At 40.6% G+C, this 24,400-nt stretch overlaps 1 protein-coding gene and 1 pseudogene across 2 annotated transcripts in view; one reads left to right on the plus strand and one right to left on the minus strand.

The window, feature by feature from the left end:
- VCPIP1 (valosin containing protein interacting protein 1) overlaps positions 1-24,400 on the plus strand; it is a 43,293-nt gene that overhangs the window by 5,892 nt on the left and 13,001 nt on the right. The window contains exon 2 of the mRNA XM_017896317.1: positions 10,226-10,312. Within this exon, the coding sequence (XP_017751806.1) occupies positions 10,226-10,312 (87 nt within the window). The remainder of the gene's footprint in view (positions 1-10,225; positions 10,313-24,400) is intronic.
- Positions 11,998-12,528, minus strand: LOC108544908 (CDGSH iron-sulfur domain-containing protein 1 pseudogene; annotated as a pseudogene). Its single transcript, XR_001889977.1, has one exon. The product of XR_001889977.1 is annotated as a CDGSH iron-sulfur domain-containing protein 1 pseudogene (transcript).

Here is a 24,400-nt window from a genome sequence, read left to right on the forward strand (position 1 = left end):
AAAAAAAAAAAAAAAAAAAAAAAATTTGATCAGTATGATTATATATAGATTTTTGAGACAGAGTCTCACTCTGTCGCCCAGGTTGGAGTACAGTGGCATGATCTCGGCTCATTGCAACCTCCGCCACCTGGGTTCAAACGATTCTTCTGCCTCAGCCTCCCGAGTAGCTGGGATTACAGGCACGTGCCACCACGCCCAGCTAAGTTTTTTGTATTTTTAGTAGAGACGGGGTTTCACCGTGTTAGCCAGGATGGTCTCGATCTCCTGACCTCGTGAACTGCCTACCTCAGCCTCCCAAAGTGCTGGGGTTACAAGCATGAGTCACTGTGCCTGGTTGATAATATATTTCATAATGAAAATTAATAAAATATAATTCTGGTGTATAAATACTTTTTGAGTTTGGTCGGAAGTTCTTGGACCTGAATATCTGAGAGAACTACAGTATGGACTGCAATGAGTTTACCAAGGTAATGTCTTTCTGTTCTGATCCCTTCCCTCCTCACATCCAACATTTATGCCTGTATAAACCCATACATTTCTTTAAAACTGCTTCCACTACCAATACAAAATTTGGGTGTAAAAGAGAGCATTTTGTTAATTTTGTAATGGTATCACTGAGATACTTTCTGCTTTAAATTGAAGTATTAAGTGCATGACCTATATTAGTCCGTTATAAATATTAGTTTTCTCCCTCTAGTTCTCTTGTAACTGTATTTGAATTATGTAGAAGATAGGTATATATTTTTTGAAACAGAGTCTTGCAGTGTCACCAGGCTGGAGTGCAGTGGTGTGATCTTGGCTCACTGCAACCTCCGCCTCCTGGGTTCAAGCAATTCTCACGCCTCAGCCTGCCGAATAACTGGGATTACAGGCATGCGCCACCACACCCAGCTAAAGTTTGTATTTTTGCTAGAGATGGGGTTTCACCATGTTGGCCAGAACAGTCTCAATCTCCTGACCTCGTGATCCACCCCCCTCGGCCTCCCAAAGTGCTGGGATTACAGGCATGAGCCACTGTGCCTGGCCGAAGATATTCTTAATTTAAAAAAAAAGATGTTTCTACAAAAGTCAATTTGGGGATAAATGCTAACTATATGTAAAGAGTGCTGGGTAACTGTTGATGTTTAGATTGGAGAGGGCTAGAAATGACAGAGCTTGTTTAGAAGATTGCAGATTTCAAAGTGCAGAAATTACTTTGTGAATTACCAAATGTGAGCTAAGCTGTGTTATGTTAATTTAGAATATAGCTCATCAGACTTTATGCTGTTCAGATAGCTGGCTCGTTCTCGTTTAAGTTTAGGCTTTAATACTACCACCTTGTAAAGGGTTGAGAAACCTTTGCTGACCATTCTAAGTAGGTTCCCTCTATCAGTGTACCCTGTTGATGTCCCTCACAGCATCTATCACAATTTTTAATAATCTTATTTGTTGGTTTAATTATTTGTTTGCCTCCCCTACTATATTATAAAGTCCATCAAGACAGGGACTGTACTCTATTTTCTTCACTAATGAATACCTTATTTCCTAGTTCAGGGCCTGGCACATAGTAGATACTAAGTAAATGCTTGTTAAATTAATGAATGCAATATTTCAGCAAAATCAGTGTATTCTGTGAACTTGTATGTATGTTGAGTGTACGAAGATAAAAGAGAGTCAGTCCTTGCCCTCCGTTAACTTACCTACAGGCCTTCAGCTGAGGGAGTTCCATACTTTTTAGCTTTCATCAGCAGATCTCCAGCTTTATTTTCTAAATACATAAAAATTATAAAATCCCCAAATAGGACCAACACAGCATTTTAGAACTTCTCATTTGATTAAGAATCAAATATATACATGGGGATTGTATAATTTCTTTCTTTTTTTTTTTTTCTGGAGACAGATTGTCGCCCAGCCTGGAGTGCAGTGGCATGATCCCAGCTCACTGCAACCTCTGTCTCCTGGGTCCAAGTGATTCTCAGCCTCTCAAGTAACTGGAACTACAGGTGCACACCATCACGCCCAGCTAATTTTTTGTATTTTTAGTAGAGATGGGGTTTCGCCTTGTTGCCCATGCTGGTCTCGAACTCCTGAGCTCAGACAATCCACTGCCTCGGCTTCCCAAAGTCCTAGGATTACAGGTGTGAGCCACTGCGCCCGGCCTGTATGTTTTCACTAAATAGGCTGACTGCATGATAGCCAGGGACATGAGTTTTTTCTTTCGTTTTTAAGTAGAATATTCATTGACTAGATTGTGTATTACTTATATTAATAAAACAATAAGTATGTGTATTTGTCTTTGGCTTAGTACAAGTCATTCCTGGAACCTAGTAACTGAATCTTAGGAAGTATAAACTGGAATAACAATATTCTACCCATAATATTTCACATTTTAATCTCTTTTATCCAGACCACGAGGTAATTGAACTTAACTTTTTGCAGACAGTCATCTTCATTATTATATAATACTTAAAAGACTAACTCTGGCTTTGCAAAATATGTCGTTCAAATTTCTTGTAGACCTGGTGCGGTTGCAGTGAGCCGAGATTGAGCCACTGCACTCCATTCTGGGCAACAGAGCAACACTCTTTCCAAAAAAAAAAAAATTTCTTGTAGATCAGTTATTTGTGGGTTTTCTTTCATGGTAGATAGGATAGGTGGTACATTATCCACCATAAATATCTAGGCTAATTTATTTTTTCTTAGTGTTATATTTCATTAAGTTTCTAGTTTTGTTTTTTTGTTTTCCTAGAGGTAAGAACAGATTTAGGTGAAGAACAGAATTTGTCAGTTTGGAGTTACTCAAATGAAATTAGGCTACGTGACACTTCCTTGCTTTACTACAAAGTGTACCAACCTTTCAGGAGTTGAGAAACTTGTTTCATATTGATATACTTTCTCTGTTCCTGAAAGAACTGTGTGACTTTTTAATATATATATTTAAAATACACAGTGTTTTGTAATTTCATAATACCTCTTGATGTTGTAAATGCCTTAGAATTTTCCAGAATCGCCCAGGCGCGGTTACTCACGCCTGTAAGCCCGGCACTTTGGGAGGCTGAGGCGGGTGGATCATGAGGTCAGGAGTTTGAGACCAGGCTGGCCAAGATGGTGAAATCCCGTCTCTACTAAAAATACAAAAATTAGCCGGGCATGGTGGCGCTCACCTGTAATCCCAGCTACTCGGGAAGTTGAGGCAGGAGAATCGCTTGAACCCGGGAGGTGGAGGTAGCAGTGAGCCAAGATCAGGCCACTGCACTCCAGCCTGGCGACAAAGTGAGACTCTGTCTCAAAAAAAAAAAAAGCAAGAATTTTCCAGAATCATGCGTGGGACTGAGACACTTATTTTTTAGGCAACAACTGAATATTATTATTGCACCTGGATTTTTTTGTTTTCAAATGTTGGGTAAAGGGGCAGTTTCAAATCTAGATAGTGCTTATGCATATTCTTCTTCTTTTTTTTTTTTTTTTTTTGTTATCCAAGACAGAGACTTGCTCTGTCGCTCAGGCTGGAGTGCAGTGGCACAATCTCGGCTCACTGCAACTCTGCCTCCCAGGTTCAGGTGATTCTCCTGCCTCAGCCTCCCAAGTAGCTGGGATTACAGGGCCTGCCACCACGCCTGGCTAATTTTTGTATTTTTAGTAGAGACAAGGTTTCGCTATGTTGGCCAGGCTGGTCTCGAACTCCTGACGTCGTGATCCGCCCACCTGGGCCTCCCAAAGTGCTGGGATTACAGGCGTGAGCCACTGTGCCTGGCCACATATTATTCTTTCTATGGCTTCTGGTAGCCCTTCTGCTGATTTATGTGTAGCATATTTGTAATGGGAGAGCAGTTATAAAGTTGAATAAAAAGTAATGCATAGATGTATCTTAAGATAAATGTATATATTGTAAATGGTGATTTTATATAATTATAATTGAAAATTAAGTCAAATATTGATGCTATTCCTTTCTAGATAGAAAAGGAAATCTAGATAATAATAGATTCTGTTCCAACTACTTTGATCACTTTTATTTTTAATATCTTTTCAATTACAATATAATTTTAAAAATTCAAATAATTCAAGTACGTATAAAATATGGTAGTTCTTAACATTTGTACTCCCCAGATAAAATCATTATTAATAAATTGGGATGTGTCCTTTCAGACTCTGTACTCATTTAAACACTATTGAGTTTGTGTGCATGTCTGTGTATAATAAAAATATTCATTAATGCCGCTGGTGACACTGAAGTTGTGTGACTGTATACCCTTAAGGGGACTGAATTTCAGGCAAGAAACAGATATGCCTTTTTTATAAACCATCTTGACTATCAGTAGGGTAGATAAACTTTTAAATGCGAGGATTACGTCAGGAAGGGTAGAGAGATGCCAACAATTCTTTCAGCAAATGAATACCTTTGGAATTCTGTCTAGTTGAAACAGTCCTGTGTTCCTACTTTATATTTGGAACCATTTATTCAAATTATTAAACAATTTTGAATTGTTTCTTTAAATTTTAAATTTAAATAAAGTTAAGTACTTTATTTTATGCTCATAAATACTTCAGAGTTCATTTTGGGTATTTCTTTTGGGGTTTAAAAATACATTTTGGCTGGGCATGGTGGCTCACACTTGTAATCCCAGCAATTTGGGAGGCCGAGGTGGACAGATTGTCTGAAATCAGGAGTTTGAGACTAGCCTGGCCAACATGGGGAAACCCCATTTCTACTAAAAATACAAAATTAGCTGGGAGTGGTGGCACACGCCTGTAATCCCAGCTACTTTGGAGGCTGAGGCACGAGAATTGCTTGAACCCAGGAGGCAGAGGTTTCAGTGAACAGAGATTGCTCCACTGCACTTCAGCTTGGGGGACAGAGCAAGATTCTGGCTCAAAAATGAAGTAGGCTGGGTGCAGTGGCTCACACCTGTAATCCCAGCACTTTGTGAGGCCGAGGCAGGCGGATCGCCTGAGGTCAGGAGTTCGAGACCAGCCTGGCCCACGTGGTGAAATCCAGTATCTACTAAAAACACAAAAAATTAGCCGGATATGGTGGTTTGTGCCTGTAGTCCCAGCTACCCAGGTGGCTAAGGCAGGAGAACTGCTGGAATGTGGGAGATAGAGGCTGCAGTGAGCCAAGATCATGCCACTGCACTCCAGCCTGGGCGACAGAGCAAGACTCCGTCTCAAAAATAAATAAATAAATAAATAAATAAAACAAAATATATTTCATTTAGGTATTAGATTTTAAAGTTACTGCTTTGTCCCGTAAATTGCAAAGTAAAAAATTCAAATTGCCTTTTAAAATATTTAAAGTTAGAAGGCTAGGCACGGTAGCTCATGCCTATAATCGTAGCACTTTTGAGGCCAAGGCAGGAGGATGGCCTGAGACCAGGCATTCAAGACTAGCTTGGGCAACACAGGGAGACCCTGTCTCTACAAGCTGTGGTGGCACACGCCTGTAGTCCTAGCTACTCAGGAAGCTGAGGTGAGGGGGTTGCTTGAGCTCAGGAGATCATGCAGTGAACCGTGATTGAGCCAATACTTGCCAGCCTAGGTGACAGAGCGAGACCCTATTTCAAAAAATAAACACCTAAAATTTAAAAATCAGAATGGTGATCTCTTAATTTTTTTTTGATGATGACTTTAAACTTTTAACTCCATAATTTTATTAGAAAAAATTAGAAAAATACATTTTAAAAAATGTATTTTAACATATTTTTAAACAATTAAAAGTTACTTCACATCAAATGGGAAAAAAATTGGATAAACCAAACGAAAAAACTTTCATAATACCACTGCCATATATAGCTACTGTTTCAGGTAGAAGGTTGAAGGTTATGAGGAGGAAGGATTTGGGGAAGCAAGGTAATTAACAGAGGTTATCTATGGTGCTCACAGTAGTATAGTTTTTTTCTATATTTATATATACACAGTACATTGGATAGAAGTATTTTTACTTTTGTATGAAGAAACAGTTGGATTATAAAGTAAAATAATTGGAGACTAACAAAATATAAATTAATATATTTGTTAGAGGCTTTTCAAACTGTTCCTCTTCTCTAAAAGTTTGCTTTCGAATAAAATGGTAGAAAACTATTTCCCTTTGTTTTGCTATTATTTTGTTTTATTAGATTCTTGAAGAGAAAACAAGATTCAGGGAAAAGTCAGTGGCATATAATCATTAGTTGTGTTTTATATGTGTAACATTGAAGAATGGTTATCATCATGATGCTTCGATTAAGTTTATTCTGAATTGCTTTCAGGCACTGTTTAAAAGGAAAAACCTCATTTATAATATTCACTCCGTCAAGGGTGTCTAAGGGAGAGAATACAGTTATGGGTTCTTAGCTTTTGTTTCGGGATGGACCAGTAGAGCCCCTTCTTCATCACTCTTTTCTGCTTATCACTAGAGACAGAAACTAAAACCATAGCTTCAGGCTGCTAAAAGCCTAAAACAAAACAAAACAAAACAGGACAACAACAAAATAAGGCTGATTGGATAAGCTTGCATCTGTACATTCATTCAACCAATACTAAGAGTGCTGCCATCTGTTCAGCACTGTGCCAGGCCCTGGGGGTAAAAAGTCAGGCCACTGACCTTTCCCTGAATCTGAAAAGTATAAAAGGGAAACCTAGTCTAGAAGGTAAAACAGAAAAGTTAGTTAACCTAAAGTGTGATAAGGGCTATGGTATTCATATACGTAGGAGCATCAAATAAGGGTACCTACCTAATCAACACTCCAAAGAATCCTAAAGGAAGTGATACCTAGATAGAGTTTTAAATAATATGTAACAATTATTGGCCTTTAGGGAATAGGAACAGTTGTTTGGTGGTATAACATTGTAAAAATAAAGGTATGGTATGATGTCAGATGGGAAAGGCAAGGACCAACTCTTAGAGTGCCTTGTATGCCATGGAAAAGGAACTTGGACTTTGCCATATGGCATTGGGGAACCATTATAGGTTTAACTCTGAAGACTGTATAGAGGAGGGATTTAAGGGGGGTAAGACTCAAGGGAAACCAGCTGTGAGGAAGTGGCAGTAATCCAGGCATTGAACCTGGGTGTTAGGAGGGATGGAGAGAAATGTAGTGGAGAACCATATAAGAGTGGTGCAGGACTTGTGCAAAGTGTCAAAACCCCTGCTTCCTGATCTCTAATCCCTTTCCTCATTTTTGTTACCAACAAACATGACTTTCAGTGGAGATATTTGTTTACCAAAAGAAATTACCTGTTTTTTTCTCCAAACAGTTGTTGATGCCATGAATTTCTATTAAGAAAAGACTGAATAGTTCTTTCAAATTTGCCGAAACAACTTGACCTTTTTTTGTGTGTGTATGAGACAGTGGCTTGCTCTGTCAGCCAGGCTGGAGTGCTCTGGCACGACCTCAGCTCACTGCAACCTCTGTTTCCTGGGCTCAAGCAATTCTCCTGCCTCAGCCTCCAGAGTAGCTAGGATAGCAGGCATGTGCCACCACACCTGGCTAATTTTTGTATTTTTAATAGAGAAGGAGTTTCACCATGTTGGCCAGGCTGGTCTCAAACTCCTGACCTCAGGTAATCCGCCTGACTCGGCCTCCTAAAGTGCTGGGATTACAGGTGTGAGCCCGGCCAATTTGACCTTCAGTAGAGGTTTAATGTCAATGGAAAGGAGGGTATACGCTTTGGACTGATATACAAGATTCAAATCCTGGCTCTACCACTTACTAGCTGTGTGATCTTGGAAGAGTTATTTAAGCTCTCTGAGCTTGTTTCCTTGTCCGTAGAGCTTAGTTGTGATGAGTTAATGAAACCATGTGAAGAGCCTGCTCAAAGCTTGGTAGATAATAGAGGCTTACGTGATATTTCCCTTAAAGCAATAGAACAGTGGGGCCATATTGCTTTGAAGGGGGTGAAAATTTGTTCTTGGAGAAAGGGTGAAAAAATCTTATCATTAATATATAAAACTAAGATATATAGTACATAAGCAGATATAAAGTATATATGTGTAATTCAGATATCATGAGGACGTGGGGAGGACTAGAAAAATAATGGCTGTAAAGGCTCCTTAGGGGGAGATAATGGAAACAAGGTTGACAAACACTGCAGTAAAGTGATTTGCCTATTTAAATTATGAATAACTAGGTATGTAAAGTACTAAGAGATGTGATTTTTCTTATTAATCAGTTGGTCAGTTCTGAGGAGTTCACCATTTTGGTACCTGTTCAGATTCTTGTGGTTTTTGTTTGTTTGGACTAGTCAAGTGCAGGTAGTGAGAAGGGGGAAATGGTAGAACAAGCAGTTCTAACTGTAACTGAACAGTCAGTTGAGATAACTCACTACCTTCAGACCAGCCCTGTTTGGATTCTTATCAAAAAAATTACCGCCGTATCTTTTTTTAATATGACTTCCAAATAAATGCTATACTAGAATATTTTAGAAAATGTTAAGTACATTTAGGACAACATTGACAATAACGAAATGAAAGGTTGTCATCACAGAAATAATTTATCTAAGTGAGGTTTAATAGTAAGCTCAGCAATCAGAGCCACCAGCAGTGGTTACTAATATTTCTTTATTTGTAGACTCTTATTAATATTAAACTTCTGTGTGTCCACCCTTAAATATAGCTATTCTAGTAGTACTGCATCATTAGTAAGTGTTTATAAGTAAATGTTTTGATTAACTGAAACTTTAATTGTCAAGTCTTCTAAAACTTGCCTACTTTAAGCTGGTGTACTGAAGGTAAGTTTAGCCAGCTGCCACACAAAGTCATATCCTGTTTATGAATGTGAGGCGGGATTAGAACTCTGAGATGTTGTAAGTACACAGTGATTAGTTAGCACTGTCAGTCACAACTATTCAGAGCTCAGGTCCAACAATATAATCTTCAGGTAGGGAAGACAAAAGTTAACTTTTTTTGTTAAAATTAAAAACTTCCTGATTATAAAAGTAGTACATATACATTAGCAGATTAGAATGTAAACTATAAAGAAACAAATAGAAACAGCCATAGTAACTGTTATGTTCCTGCCATTCTTTATTGATTTCTTCAACAGTGATGATCATTCTTTACGTTTTATTTGAAATTTCTTACTGAAATAAGTATTGAAATAGCCCCTTCTGTTTATTTCTTGGTTTTAATATAAATATAAAATTTATATTTACAATTGTGTATTTTACTTTGAAAAATGTCTTTTTTTTTTTTTTGAGATAGAGTTTTGCTCTTGTAGCACAGTCTGGAGTGCAGTGGCACGATCTCGGCTCACTGCAACCTCGACCTCCTGGGTTCAAGCTATTTTCCTGCCTCAGCCTCCCAAGTAGCTGGAACTACAGGTGCGCGCCACCACGTTCAGCTAATTTTTGTATTTTTAGTAAAGACGGGGTTTCACCATGTTGGCCAGGCTGGTCTCGAACTCCAGACCTCAGGTGATCTGCCCACCTCGGTCTCCCAAAGTGAGGGATTACAGGCGTGAGTGAGCCACCGTGCCTGGCCCAAAAATATCTTTTAATAATCTTATCTGTTCTAGTACAGAGTTTACAGACTAGTTTCCTTTGAGCTGGATTGAGTCTTCAGATCTATTTTGTTCATCATAATATTGACTACCTTGACTCGTGGTTTTGTTTCTTCTTTTTTGAAGCAGGGTCTCACTTTGTCACCCAGAGTAGAGTGCAGTGATGCAAACACTGCTCCCTGCAGCCTTGACCTCCTGTGCACAAGGGGTTCCCCCTGGCCACTCCACCACTTCAGCCCTCTAAGTAGCTGGGATGACAGGCACATGCCACCATGTCCGGCTATTTATTTATTTCTCTTTTTGGTAGAGATAGAGTTTCGTCATGTTGCCAAAGCTGGTATTGGAACTCCTGAACTCAGGCTATCCACAGCCCCCCAAAGTACTGGGGTTACAGGCATGAGCCACCATATTTGTTGACTCATGCAGTTTTAAAGACACTTTTTAATTAGTTTCTACATTTTAAAATTGGGAGAATTCATATTACAAACTTGAATTTTGGGTTTCTCTTGAAAAGCCATATGGTCTTGAAACACTAGGCATGCACTCTTCCATGACAGCCCTTGTCAGTGACTGGCACAGTTAGATAGGCCATGCATTTTCTAGTATGCCACAATCCTGTCACTCAGTATCATCTCTCTATGGCGTATCAGGCTGTTTCACTCATTTAGGAGCTCTGCCTTGATGTTTATTCTAGGCTAATCTTTACTAAAGCAGCCCGGGATGGAACTCTTTTGTTTGTTGCTAATACTGTATCTGTTTTTGTCTTACAGGAGAAGATGTATGGTCTTATGCAAAGGGACTTCCTCACATGTTTCAGCAGGGTGGTGTATTCTACAGTATTATGAAGAAAACCATGGGTATAGTTAATTTGATTTTATTCTTAAATAATAGCTCTACTGAAGCTATTTTAAGATTAAGAAAGTTCATGTAGTTTTCCACTAAAATATTTTCAAAGTTAATTTTAGGTTTATATTCTTGAGCAGTTTGCCTAGTTAAAATGGATTATTACCCTGACATGGTCAGCTATGTTTTCTGCTAGTATTACTAAAAATCTATCACTTTGTTGCTATTCTTTTCTCATTTAAATTATGTGTATGGGTGTATGATTCTTTTTTTTTTGAGATGGAGTTTCATTCTTGTTGCCCAGGCTGGAGTGCAATGGCGTGATTTTGGCTCACTGCAACCTCTGCCTCCTGGGTTCAAGCGATTCTCCTGCCTCAGCTTCCCGAGTGCCTGGGATTACAGGCATGTGCTACCACGCCTGGCTAATTTTGTATTTTTAGTAGAGATGGGGTTTCTCCATTTGGTTAAACTGATTTGAACTCCCGACCTCAGGTGATCTGCCCGCCTCGGCCTCCCAAAGTGTTGAGATTACCGGCGTGAGCCACTGTGCCCGGCCATGTGTATGATTCTTTTTTTTTTTTTTTTTTTTGTTTTTTAGATGAAGTCTTGCTCTTGTTCCCCAGGCTGGAGTGTGATGGCACGCTCTTGGCTCACTGCAGCCTCCACCTCGGGGGTTCAAGCAATTCTCTTGCCTTAGCCTCCTGAGTAGCTGGGCTTACAGGCGCCTGCCACCATGCCTGGCTAATTTTTTGTGTTTTTTTTAGTAGAGACAGGGTTTCACCATGTTGGCTAGGCTGGTCTCGAGCTACTGACCTCAGGTGATCTGCCCGCTTCTGCCTCCCAAAGTGTTGGGATTACAGGTGTGAGCCACCACGCCTAGCCATGTGTACGATTCTTAACAACTAAAGACAAATTGTGAAATTAGAAGCAGATTTGTTTATAATGCTAGTATTCAAGAACCAGATAATATTTGTGGTGGTGTTGTTATGTTTGGCCATGTTTAGCATATATCTGATTGCTTTCTAAGTTCTAGGATACAGCTCATTATACATTTAGCTTCTTTCACATTGTACATACATTGTTTGTAAAGACAGACTTGTGTACAAGTGTATGTCTGTATCTTCAGAGTGGTCTTAAGAGAGAGGTTGCCAGGCCATGTGTTTGGACTTCACACATTGTTTTCAAAGATTTTATGTTGATGCTTTCGGCCCCAGACTTACCGCTGTGGCTTATATATTTCACCTACCTGGCCATTGTAGACGTTAACTGCATAATCTGTTTTGTTGTTTTCATCTCTTCCTCATACACTTTTTTTTCCTTCCAACTTGGTTGTTGTAGAAATATTCAAACATATACAAAAGTAGCAAGAATAATATAATGAACCCCCGTTTACCTACTATCCAGCCTCAATAATGATTAGTACATCTCTGTCCCCTTTTTAATTGGACTATTTTCAAGTAGATCTCAGATACACTATAATTTCACCTGTAAGTACATTGGTACATATTTCCTTTTTTTCCTTCTCATTTTCTCCTTCGAACTTCAATATGTATTTCTTTTTTTTTTTAATTTTGAGAATAATTTAATATGTTGACTTCAAGATACAACTATATTCTATGTAAGATACAACTCTATATGCCAATATTTTAAAGAAACGGATCCTTACAAGACCAAAATAACCCACAGGCCACGAGGTTGGTTTTCCTTTTTTTTTTTTTTGTTTAAACAAATGTACACCATGATGTTTCATCAAGACAAATGCCATGAATGTGAAAGCTGCAGTTTGCAATATACCACATTTAGAACCCAGCGAAGGTGAATTAGACAGAGGTGGTAGTCATTCTAATTAAACAATCAGGTAACTTCACGACAAGCTGATTTGCAGCATCAAAAGTGTCCATTTAAGTTTCTTTTTTCTTGATGATCAGAGGGCCCACGTTGTCTCCAGTCTCTTCGTTATGTTTTGTGTGAGCCCCATCACAGAATGGGAACTTTTTGGACCTCCAACAACAGCAGTATACAGCTTTATCTCCCAAATCCTGCATGTCAAAAGCATGTACTATCTTGGGGTTGTCTTTCTGGATGTGAAGGTTTATCATAGCTTTATTTCGATGATCTTTAACATAAAATCTTTTGTAAGCTAGATAACCAATTGCAGCTGTCCCAGCAGCAATGGTAACTGCTGTGATCCATTCAACTCGTACGCTGAAACTGGAAGTCAGACTCATGGCGCCCGAACTTCAATATGTATTTCTAAAGATAAGAACTCTTTAAAAAAGAAAAATTATTACAGCCTAAAAAAAGAACAATTTTTTTAATGTCACCAAATATCCAGTCAGTGTTTGAATTTTCTCAATAATTAATGTTGATAATTTTCTAAAAAATGTTTTCTTCTCTTGGTTTTTCTTTAGAGACCAAAAAATGCCTTGTTTTTTCTTTTAAGACAGGATTATTGAGGCATAATTTACAAACAGTAAAATTCATCCTTTTCAGACTTACAAGTATACAAATTTTGTATACTGTATATGAATTTTGACAAACATATATATATAGCATATAACACCACCTACTGTAATCAAGATACAGAATATTTCCATCACTCCAAAAAGTTTTCTTGTGCCTCTTTGTAGTGAACTGTCCTCAATCCCAGGCCCTGGCAACCATTCATTTGATTCTGCCCCTATATGTTTGCCTTTTTCATATTACCATGTAAATGGAATCCTATAGTGTGACCTTTTGTGTCTGGCATCTTTAATTTAGCACAGGAATTGGCAAACTGTGGCCTGTGGGGCCATCTCAAATCTGCTGCCTGTTTTTTTGTTTTAGAGACAGGGTCTCACTCTGTCTCCTGGACTAGAGTGCAGTGGCCCAGTTATGGCTCACTGCAGCCTTGACCTCATGGGCTTAAGTGATCCTCCCAGCTCAGCCTCCCAAGTAGCCGGGACCACAGCCATTTGCCACCATGCCCAGCTAATTTTTTGTATTTTTAGTTGAGATGGGGTTTTGCCATGTTGCCCAGGCTGGTCTTGAACTCCTGAGCTCGAGTAATCCTCCCGCCTCGACCTCCCAAAGTGCTAGGATTACAAGCGACAGATTACAAGCATGAGCCTCTGCACCCAACCTGCTGCTTGTTTATATAATTTATTATTATTATTATTATTAGTTTTGAGACAGGGTCTTGCTCTATTGCCCAGGCTGGAGTGCAGTGGTATGATCGTGACTCACTGCAGCCTCCAGCCCCAATCCTCTGGGCTCAAGTGATCCTCATCCCTCACCCTACTGAGTAGCTGGGACTATAGGCATGCGCCATCATGCCCTACTAATTTTTAAAAAATTTTTTGTAGAGACAATGTCTCACTATGTTGCCTAGGCTTGTCTCGGATTCCTGAGCTCAGGTGATCTTCCTGCATCAGCCTCCCAAAGTGGTGGAATTACAGGCGTGAACCGCTGTACCTGGCTGAATACTTAAAAGTTTTACTGGGACTGAGCACAGTGGCTCACGCCTGTAATTCCAGCACTTTGGGAGGCCGAGTTGGGCAGGTCACTTGAGGCTAGGAGTGTGAGACCAGCCTGGCCAACATGGTAAAACCTCATCTCTTCAAAAAATACAAAAAAATTAGCTGGGTGTGGTGGTGCACGACTGTAGTCCCAGCTACTTAGGAGGCTGGGACCTGAGAATTGCTTGAACCCAGGAGGCGGAGGTTGCAGTGAGCCAAGATCATGCCTCTGCACTCCAGCCTGGGTGACAGGGTGAGGATGGATGGATGGATGGATAGATAGATAGATAGATAGATAGATAGATAGATAGATAGATAGATAATAGAGTAGACAGATTAGATACATACATGATGGATTAGATAGATCAGATAGATGATAGATTAGATAGGTAGTGGATGGGTGGATGATAGATTAGATAAATTATCAATTAGATTAGATCAGATAGATTATAGATAGACAGTTTTATTGAAGCACAGTCAAACTTAAATTTACATGTTGTTTATGGCTGCTTTCACATTACAGTGGCAGAGTTGAATACTTGTGAAAGAAACCATATGGTGCACAAATGTTGCCCTATACAGAAAAAAATGTGCCTATTTATGTTTTAATATGCTTTTGAGATCTGCCTTGTTGCATGTATTAGTTTATTCCTTCGTTTTTTAAAAACACTTCGAATAACTAACTAGATTTTATTCCTTTTTGTTGCTGAGTAGTAGTCCATGATATAGATGTGTCACATTTTAAAAGACCTGTAACTGGCCAGGTACTGTGGCTCACACCTGTATTCCCAGCACTTTGGGAGGCCAAGGTGAGCGGATTGCGTGAGCTCAGGAGTTCAAGACCAGACTGGGAAACATGATGAAACCCTGTCCCTACTAAAAATATGAAAAATAGTTGGGCGTGGTGATGTGTGCCTGTGGTTCCAGCTACTCAGGAGGCTGAGGTGGGAGGATCAATTGTGTTTTCTTCTAGGAGTTTATAGTTTTAGGTTTTATATTTAGGTTTATGATCCATTTCAAGTTGATTTTTTAATATGTCGCAGGGTATGGGTCAAGGTTCATTTTTTAATGTATGGATGCCCAGTTGTTCCAGCACCATTTGTTGAAAAGGCTTTATGTTATCCATTGGATTATTTTGATATATTTGTCAAAAATCAGTTGCCCATGAGTCATACACCTGAAAAGGATGAATTATGTGATATGCACAGTATACCTCAGTGAAATTACTTTTTCTTAAATCAACTGACTATATGTGTGGTTCTATTAGTATTTCTAGAATCTCTTTTCTGTTTTGTTGATCTATGTCTCTCCTTTTTCCAGTACAGCATCCTGATTATTATATCTTATAGTTATTCTTGAAATCAGTGTGAGTCCTCCATCTTTTTTTCTTTTTCAGAATTGTTTTGGGTGTTCTGAGTCCTTTGTTTATCCATATAAATTTTATTTTATTTATTTATTTATTTACTTACTTACCTGCTTCTTTTTTTGAGACGAAGTCTTACTCTGTCACCCAGACTGGAGTGCAGTGTTGCAGTCTTGGCTCACTGCAACCTCTGCCTCCCAGGTTCAAGCCATTCTCCTGCCTCAGCGTCCCAACTAGCTGGGATTACAGATGCCTGCCACCGCGCCTGGCTAATTTTTGTAGTTTCACCATCTTGGCTAGGCTGGTCTTGAACTCCTGACCTCATGATCCATCCGCCTTGGCCTTCCAAAGTGCTGGGATTACAGGCGTGAGCCACCACGCCTGGCCTATTTATTTATTTAATTTACTTATTTATTTATTTTTGAGACAGAGTCTTCCTCTTTCGCCTAGGCTGGAGTGCAGTGGTGCGATCTTGGCTCACTGCAACCTTTGCCTCCCAGGTTCAAGCGATTCTCCTGTCTCAGCTTCCCAAGTAGCTCGGATTACAGGTGCACACTACCACACCCGGCTAATTTTTTGTGTTTTTAGTAGAGATGGAGTTTCACCATGTTGGCCAGGCTGGTGTCGAACTCCTGTATTTATTTATTTTTTTGAGATGGAGTCTCACTCCATCACCCAGGTTGGATGGAGTACCATCTCAGGTCACTACAACCTCCATCTCCTGGGTTCAAGCAATTCTTCCCTGTCCCAGCCTCCTGAGTAGCTGGGATTACAGGCGTATACCACCACACCTGGCTAATTTTTGTTATTTTTGTAGAGACAAGGTTTCACTATGTTGGTCAGGCTGATCTCAAACTCCTGACTTCAAGTGATCTGCCTTCCTCAGCCTCCCAAATTATTGGGATTACAGGTGTGAGCCAGTGCGCCTGGCCTATCTATATAAATTTTAGAATCCGCTTGATTTCTTCAGAAAGAGTCTGCTGGGATTTTTATTGTGATTGCATTAAATATACAGGCCGTGCCTGATTTAGGATTTTTTGACTTTATGATGGGTTTATCAGGGTATTAAATGCATTTTGGGCCAGGTGCAGTGGCCTGTTATCCCAGCACTTTGGGAGGCCGAGGCAAGCGGATCACTTGAGGTCAAGAGTTTGAGACCAGCCTGGCCAACATGGTGAAACCCCGTCTCTACTAAAAATACAAAAATTAGCCAGGTGCAGTGGCATGTGCCTGTAATCCCAGCTATTTGGGAGGCTGAGGCAGGAGAATCCCTTGAACCCAGGAGGCAGAGGTTGCAGTGAGCTGAGATCACACCGCTGGCACTCCAGCCTGGGTGACAGAGCAAGACTGTCTAAAAAAAAAATGCATTTTGACTGTGAGTTTATCTGGCTGTAACCCATTGTAAGTTGAGGAGTATCTGTATAGATCAAATTGGGGATGGTTGATATCTTGACAACATTGAGTCTTTTGATTCATGAAGATGTTGTATTTCTTGTATTTGGTTTTATTGAGACAGGGTCCCACTTTGTTACCTGGGTTGGAGTGCAGTGACACAATCACAGCTTACTGCATCGTTGACCATCCTGACTCAGTTGATCTCCCGTCTCGGCCTCCTGAGTAGCAGGGACTACAGGTGTGCACCACCATGCCCTGCCAATTTTTGTGTTTTTTTGTAGAGACAGGATTTTGCCATATTGCCCAGGCTAGTCTTGAACTCCTGGACTCAAGCCATCTCCTGCCTCAGCTTCCCAAAGTTCTGAGATTACAGGCATGAGCCACTGTGCCTGACCAAAAATGCAAAAATGTTATATTTCTTCATTGATTTAAGTCTTTAATATCTCTCATCAAAATTTTATAGTTTACAGCATATAGGTCTGGCACATAGTTTGTTAGATTTACACCATGAATACTTGTTTTTTGGATGATACTGTAAAAGATGCTTCTACAAATGTCAAATTTCCTATTGTTCATTTCTAGTACATAGAAATAAAATTGGCTTGCTTTTTCTTTATCTTTTGTTTTGTTTTTTGAGATGGAGTCTTGCTCTGTTGCCCAAGCTGGAGTGCAGTGGCACGATCTTGGCTCAGCACAACCTCCGCCTCCTGAGTTCAAGCGATTCTCCTGCCTCAGCTTCCCGAGTAGCTGAGACTACAAGTGCACACAACAATGCCCAGCTAATTTTTTTATTTTTAGTAGAGATGGGGTTTCACTATGTTGGCCAAGCTGGTCTCGAACTCCTGACCTCATGATCTGCCTGCCTCAGTCTCCCAAAGTGCTGGGATTACAGGCATGAGCCACCATGCCTGGCCTCTTTTTTTCCTTTTCTTAGATACAGGGTCTCACTCTGTTGCCCAGGCTGGAGTGCAATGGCACAGTCTTAGCTCACTGCAACCCCCACCACTGGTGCCCCACCACCAACTGGGCTCAAGCGATTCTCCAGCCTCAGCCTCCCAAGTAGCTGGGACCACAGGCATGGGCCACCACACCTGGCTAATTTTTGTATTTTTTGTAGAGACAGGGTTTCACTATATTGCCCAGCCTGGTCTCAAACTCCTGAGCTCAAAGTAATCTGCCCGCCTTGGCCTCCCAAAGTGCTAGGATTACAGTTGTGAACCTGGCCTAAAATTGTTTTTTTTTACTGCACCTGGCCTAAATTTTTTTTTTTTTTTTAACATTGCCCTTGATTGCCCTTGTACCCCATGTGTGACCTTGCTAAACTCACATATTTTAGCAACTTTTAGCAGATCCTTGTCTATATAGATCATCATGTCTTTTGGAAATAAAAGACAATTTTATTAGCAATGGCTTGGACCTTCAGTTCAGTGTTGAGTAGGAATAGTAAGAGTAGACATTATTTCCTTTTTCCGTATCTTGGAAGCATTCAGCTTGCAGGTTTTTCAGAGATACCTTTTGTAAGACTGAGGATTGATTGAGGACATTTCTTTCTATTCCTGGGTTTGTTGCGAGTTTATATTATGAGTGGATGTTGAATTTTGTCAGATGCTCTTTTCCTACATGTATCAAGATGATCATATGGTTTTTCTCTTTCGGTTTGTTGATAGTGTGAATTACATTGATTTTTTTGAATGTTGAACCAACTTTACTTGCTGGATTTAATTTGCTATTATTTTGTTGAATGTTTTTGTGTTTAGGAAGGATAATTATCTGTAGTTTTCTTGTAATGACTGTTTAATCAGGGTAATGTTGGCTTTATAAAATAGCATTGAGAAGCTTTGCCTCCTCTTTTCTTCTGTTTTCTGGTAGAATTTATAATAGTTTTATTTTAACTGGTAGAATTCACCAGTGAAGCCATCTTTGCTTGGAGTTTTCTTTACTGGGCAGTTTTTTAACTACAAATTTAATTTCTTTAATAGAATACTCTTAAAATTGTCTATTTCTTCTTGAGTAAGCTTTGTTAGTTTTGTCTTTCAAGAAATCTGCGCACTTCATCCAAGTTATCAACTGTGTTGGCATAAACTTGTTTCTAATATTCCCCTATTGTTGTCCTTTTAATGTCTGTAGAATCTGTAGTTCTTTTATTTCTGATCTTGGCAACTTGTGCCTCTTTTTTTTTTTTTTTTTTTTTTTTTTTTTTTTTTTTTGGCTGTCCGGTCTGGCTGTTGATCTTTTCAAAGAAATGTTTGAGGCCGGGCGCGGTGGCTCAAGCCTGTAATCCCAGCACTTTGGGAGGCCGAGACGGGCGGATCACGAGGTCAGGAGATCCACAGCATCCTGGGTAACACAGTGAAACCCCGTCTCTAGTGAAAATACAAAAACACTAGCCGGGCGAGGTGGCGGCGCCCCGCCTGTAGTCGCCAGCTACTCCAGGAGGCTGAGGCAGGAAGATGGCGTGAACCCGGGAGGTCGGAGGCTTGCAGTGAGGCTGAGATCCGGTCCACCGTGCAGCTCCCAGCCTGGGCCAACAGAGCGCGATCCGTCTGCCCAAAAAAAGAAAAAAAGAAACGTTTGGATTCATAGGGTTTTTTTTGTTTGTTTGTTATTTTTCTGATTTCAGTTTCATTGATTTCTACTTTTATGTTTTTTTTTTTTTCTTCCTTATGCTTGCTTTAGGTTTAATTTGCTCTTTTTTTTCTCATTTCTTTATTTTAGTTTTTGAGACAGAGTCTCAATCTGTTGCCGAGGCTGAAGTGCAGTGGTGCGATCTTGGCTTACTGCAACCTCTGCCTCCTGGATTCAAGCAATTCTCATGCCTCAGCCTCCTGAGTAGCTGGGATCACAGGCATGCGCCGCTATGCCCAGCTAATTTTTGTATTTTTAGTAGAGACGGGGTTTCTTCATGTTAGCCAGGCTAGTCTTGAACTCCTGGCCTTAAGAGATCTACCCACCTTGGCCTGCCAAGGTGCTGAGATTACAGGCATGAGGCACCATGCCCAGCCTACAAATTTTTTTTTTTAATGTAGGCATTTAAAGCTATAAATTTCTCTCTGAGCATCCTTTCCCTTCCCTTTTTTTTAACATCTTTTTTTCTTTCTTTCTTTCTTTCTTTCTTTCTTTCTTTCTCTCTTTCTCTCTTTCTCTCTTTCTCTCTTTCTCTCTTTCTTTCTCTCTCTCTCTCTCTCTCTCTTTCTTTTCTTTCTTTCTTTCTTTCTTTCTTTCTTTTCTTTCTTTCTTTCTTTCACAAAGTCTCACTCTGTTGCCTAGGTTGGAGTGCAGTGCCGCAATCTCAGCTCACTTTAACCTCCATCTCCCGAGTTCAAGTGATTCTCCTGCCTCAGCCTCCCGAGTAGCTGGGATTAAAGGCACATGCCACCATGCCTGGCTAATTTTTGTGTTTTAGTAGACATGGGATTTCGCCATGTTGGCCAGGCTGGTCTAGAACTCCTGACCTTAGGTGATCTGCCCACCTCGGCCTCTCAAAGTGCTGAGATCACAGGCGTGAGCCACTGTGCCTGGCCTTTTTACATCCCTTTTAAACTTCTTATCTTTCGGCCGGGCGCGGTGGCTCAAGCCTGTAATCCCAGCACTTTGGGAGGCCGAGACGGGCGGATCACGAGGTCAGGAGATTGAGACCATCCTGGCTAACACGGTGAAACTCCGTCTCTACTAAAAAATACAAAAAAACTAGCCAGGCGAGGTGGCGGGCGCCTATAGTCCCAGCTATTTGGGAGGCTGAGGCAGGAGAATGGCGTAAACCCGGGAGGCGGAGCTTGCAGTGAGCTGAGATCCGGCCACTGCACTCCAGCCTGGGCGACAGAGCAAGACTCTGTCTAAAAAAAAAAAAAAACAACTTTTTATCTTTCATTCTACTTTGTTTTCTTTTTTTAATTCTTTTTTAAATTCTGCTTTCTGAAATATATTGATACTAATTAGTGGTTTTTAGAAGTTAGTATTTAATTAGGATTGATTATGGGGATTCCAGTAATCTGGATCAATATGCACTGTCTTCCATGCAACTGCAGATAACTTCCTTCAGTTGTGTTTTGTGTATTGGAGGGGGTTGAAGGATAAGAGGGTGGCATGGGGATGGCTATCTTTACTATTTTCAAAATAATTTTGTTTCTAGTTTGAAATTATTTTTTAAATGTTGAGTGTAGTGCTGAGACAATTCAGTGGGAAAAGAATAGTCTTTTCAACAAGTGATCCTCAGACAATTAGATATCAGCATGCAAAATACTGAAGTTTGATGTCTATCTCAGGTTTGACCTCTGCCTCACACCATATACAAAATTAATTCAAAATGGATCAAAGACCGAAGTTTACTTGCTAATACTAGAAAACTCTTAGAAGAAAACATAGGCATAAAATGTATTGACCTTGGATTAGGCATAGTCTTAGATATGAAAATAAAAGCATAAATAAGAAGAGAAAAAAGTAAATAAAAAGCAAACTTCTGTGCTACAAATTAACCATCAAGAAAATAAATACACAACCCACAGAATGGGAGAAAATTTTGCAAACCGTATATCTGAGAATGGATTTTTATCTAGAATATAAAGAACTCTTACAACTAAACAAAAAAGACAAATAACAGTTAAAAATCTGCAAAGGATATGAATAGATTTCTCTCCAGAGAAAATATATAAATGGCCAATCACACGAGAAAAGATACTCAGCATCATTAGTCATCAGGGGAATGCAAATCAAAACAAAAATGGGATGGTATAATACTTCATACTCACTAGTCTGGCTGTGGTCCAAAAGTCACATAATAAGCATTGTAGGCGAGAATGTATAGAAATTGGAACCCTCATACACTGCTGGTAAGAATGTAAAAATGGTGCAGCCACTTGGGAATTCTGGCAGTACCTCAAAAGATTAAATGTAGAGTTACTCTATGATCTGGCAGTTCTACTCTTAGGTGTATACTCAAGAAAAATGGAAACATAGGTCCACAAAAAATTTGTACACAAATGTTCGTAGGTGCATTATTCATCATAGCCTAAAACGGAAGTTACTAAAATGTCCATCAATTGATGATTGGATAAATAAAATGTGGTATAGCCATACAGTGAAGTATTATTTGGCAATAAAAAGTAGTAAAGTATTGGTACTCAGTACATCATGGACAAATCTTGAAAACATTATGCCATATGAAAGAAGCCAGTCACAGAAGAGCATATAGTGAAATATCCAGAATAGGAAAACTTAAGAGAAACAGAGAGTCAATCAGTGACTTCCCTAGGGCTGGGAATGAGGTAAAGGGAATGACTGCTAAGGTTCAGGGTTTCTTTTTGGGGTGATGAAACTGTTCTAAAACTTCCACAACTCTGTGAATACGCTAAAAACTGGCCATGCACAGTAGCTTACGCCTGTAATCCCAGCACTTTGGGAGACTGAGGCGGAAGGATCTCTTGAGCCCAGATCGCAGCAAGCTATGATGGCACTACCACACTGCAGCCTGGGTGATAGAGGGAAACTCTGTCTCCAAAAAAACTACATATATATCCCAAACCATTTGGTTATACACTTAAAATAGGTGAATTGTATGTGAACTGTATCTCAATAGAGTGGTCATATTTCTTAGAACGTTACATGTGGTATTTATCATTAAGAGGTAGTTTAGAGCTCTGGAGTTGAAACGGGATAGTTCCCTTACCCTTTCGAGGGGCTTGTGAAGGGGTTTGCTTGCTTACTCAGCCTGCAGCTCTCAACCCTTCATGGGACAGGCAGCAGATACAGGGGCCTAGACGAGTGCTTCTGGGCACCGGCAGGAGTAGAACTCTGTGCGGCCCTGCAGCAGCGTCTAGCGGGGTACCTGTGACCCCCAGGGCCCCAGAGGGCATGTGTTACAGTGTGCTGTTTTAGCTTTCCCCTCCCTCCACTGATAGCGTTTAAGTGTTTAACAGCTCAGTGGAGGGTCAGGATGACAGCCTTTTGCACCCACCCTCTTGGTACCCAAGTTCTTGTCTGGCATCCAGGAAGAATCATGTTGCACGAACAAATTGAAGGGTGCTGAATGTGGAGGATTTTATTGAGTGGTGGAAGTGGCTCTCAGTGGGGTGGGGAGCTGGAAAGGGGATGGAGTGGAAAGGTGGTCTTCCCCTGGAGTTCAGCTGTCCCCGGCCAAACTCTTCTCTGAAGTATCCCCATCAAGCCATCCCTCTGAAGTCAAGCTACTTCTCTGTGACATCCAGCTGTTTTCTTCTCTTCTCTCCTTCTCTGCCAGTCTGCTGGTCTCCTGGGGTTTTTATGGGTACAGGAAAGGGGCAGGGCAGGCTAAAAGCAACATTTGAGCGGAAAACAGGAATACATGTTGTACGGATTATTTCATCACCCAGATATTTAGCCTAGCACCCACCTGATCCTCTCCCTCCTCTCACCCTCTACCCTCTGAAAGGTCCAAGTGTGTGTTGTTATTCCCCTGTTTGTGTCCATATGTTGTCATCATTTAGCTCCCATTTATTATTATCATCATCATCCTTGTCATCATCATCCTGTGGTCAAAGAATCAAAACATGTCAAGCCCCTCTCAACCTCAGCCGTTTACCTCCATCTTCCAAAAACAGAAAAGGAACATACATAACTCTCTTATTTTATTCAAATCCACCTTAACAGGCTGGGCGCGGTGGCTCAAGCCTGTAATCCCAGCACTTTGGGAGGCCGAGACGGGCAGATCACGAGGTCAGGAGATCGAGACCATCCTGGCTAACCCGGTGAAACCCCATCTCTACTAAAATACAAAAAAAACTAGCCGGGCGAGGTGGCGGGCGCCTGTAGTCCCAGCTACTCTGGAGGCTGAGGCAGGAGAATGGCATGAACCTGGGAGGCGGAGCTTGCAGTGAGCTGAGATCTGGCCACTACACTCCAGCCTGGGCGACAGAGCGAGACTCCGTCTCAAAAAAAAAAAAACAAATCCACCTTAACATACAGATGGTTACATCTACATTTGAAAAACAGTATTGCCCATTATAACTAAACTATACTATTACTATTTCTGTTCTTCATTTTTGGAAAGGTATTCTAAAATTAACTGGCTCAGGCCAGGTATGGTGGCCCATGCCTATAATCCCAGCACTTTGGGAGGCCTAGGTGGGCAGATCACTTGAGGTCAGGAGTTCAAGACTAACCTGGCCAACAGGTGAAACGCTATCTCTACAAAAAATGCAAAAATTATTTGTGTATGGTGGCAGGCACCTCTAATCCTAGCTACTCAGGAGGCTGAGGCATGAGAATCACTTGAACCTGTGGGGAGGAGGCTGCAGTGAGCCGAGATTGCACCACTGCACTCCAGCCTGGGCAACAGAGCTGAGAGCAGACTCCATTCCCCCCAACCCCAACAACAAAAAATAGAATAAAATTAATTGGCTTAAAATATAGTTAAGTTTTTGGCCAGGTGTGGTGTCTCATGCCTGTAATCCCAGCATTTTGAGAGGCCAAGGTGGACAGATTGCTTGAGCCCAGGGGTTCAAGACCAGCCTGGGCAACATGACGAAACCTTATCTCTACTAAAAATACAAAAATTGGCCAGGTGTGGTGGCATGTGCCCATAGTCTCAACTGCAGGTGAGGCTGAAGTGGGAGGATCGCTTGAGCCCAGGAGGTGGAGGCTGCAGTGAGCCATGATCACACCACTGTACTCCAGCCTGGTTGACAGAGTGAGACCCTGTCCCCCACTATATATACGTATACAGTAAGTTTTCTTGCAGGTTTTTGTACAGAGAAATGAAGAAATGAATGGCAAATTTAGTTTTAACTATATAATACTCAGCTTTGCCTGTGAACTTTATAAAAATGGAATTATGCTGTATACCTTCTTCTATGATTTTTTTTTTTTTTTTTTTT

The sequence above is a fragment of the Rhinopithecus bieti genome, unplaced genomic scaffold (assembly GCF_001698545.2).
Source record: "Rhinopithecus bieti isolate Rb0 unplaced genomic scaffold, ASM169854v2 scaffold_27306, whole genome shotgun sequence".
NCBI lineage: Eukaryota > Metazoa > Chordata > Mammalia > Primates > Cercopithecidae > Rhinopithecus > Rhinopithecus bieti.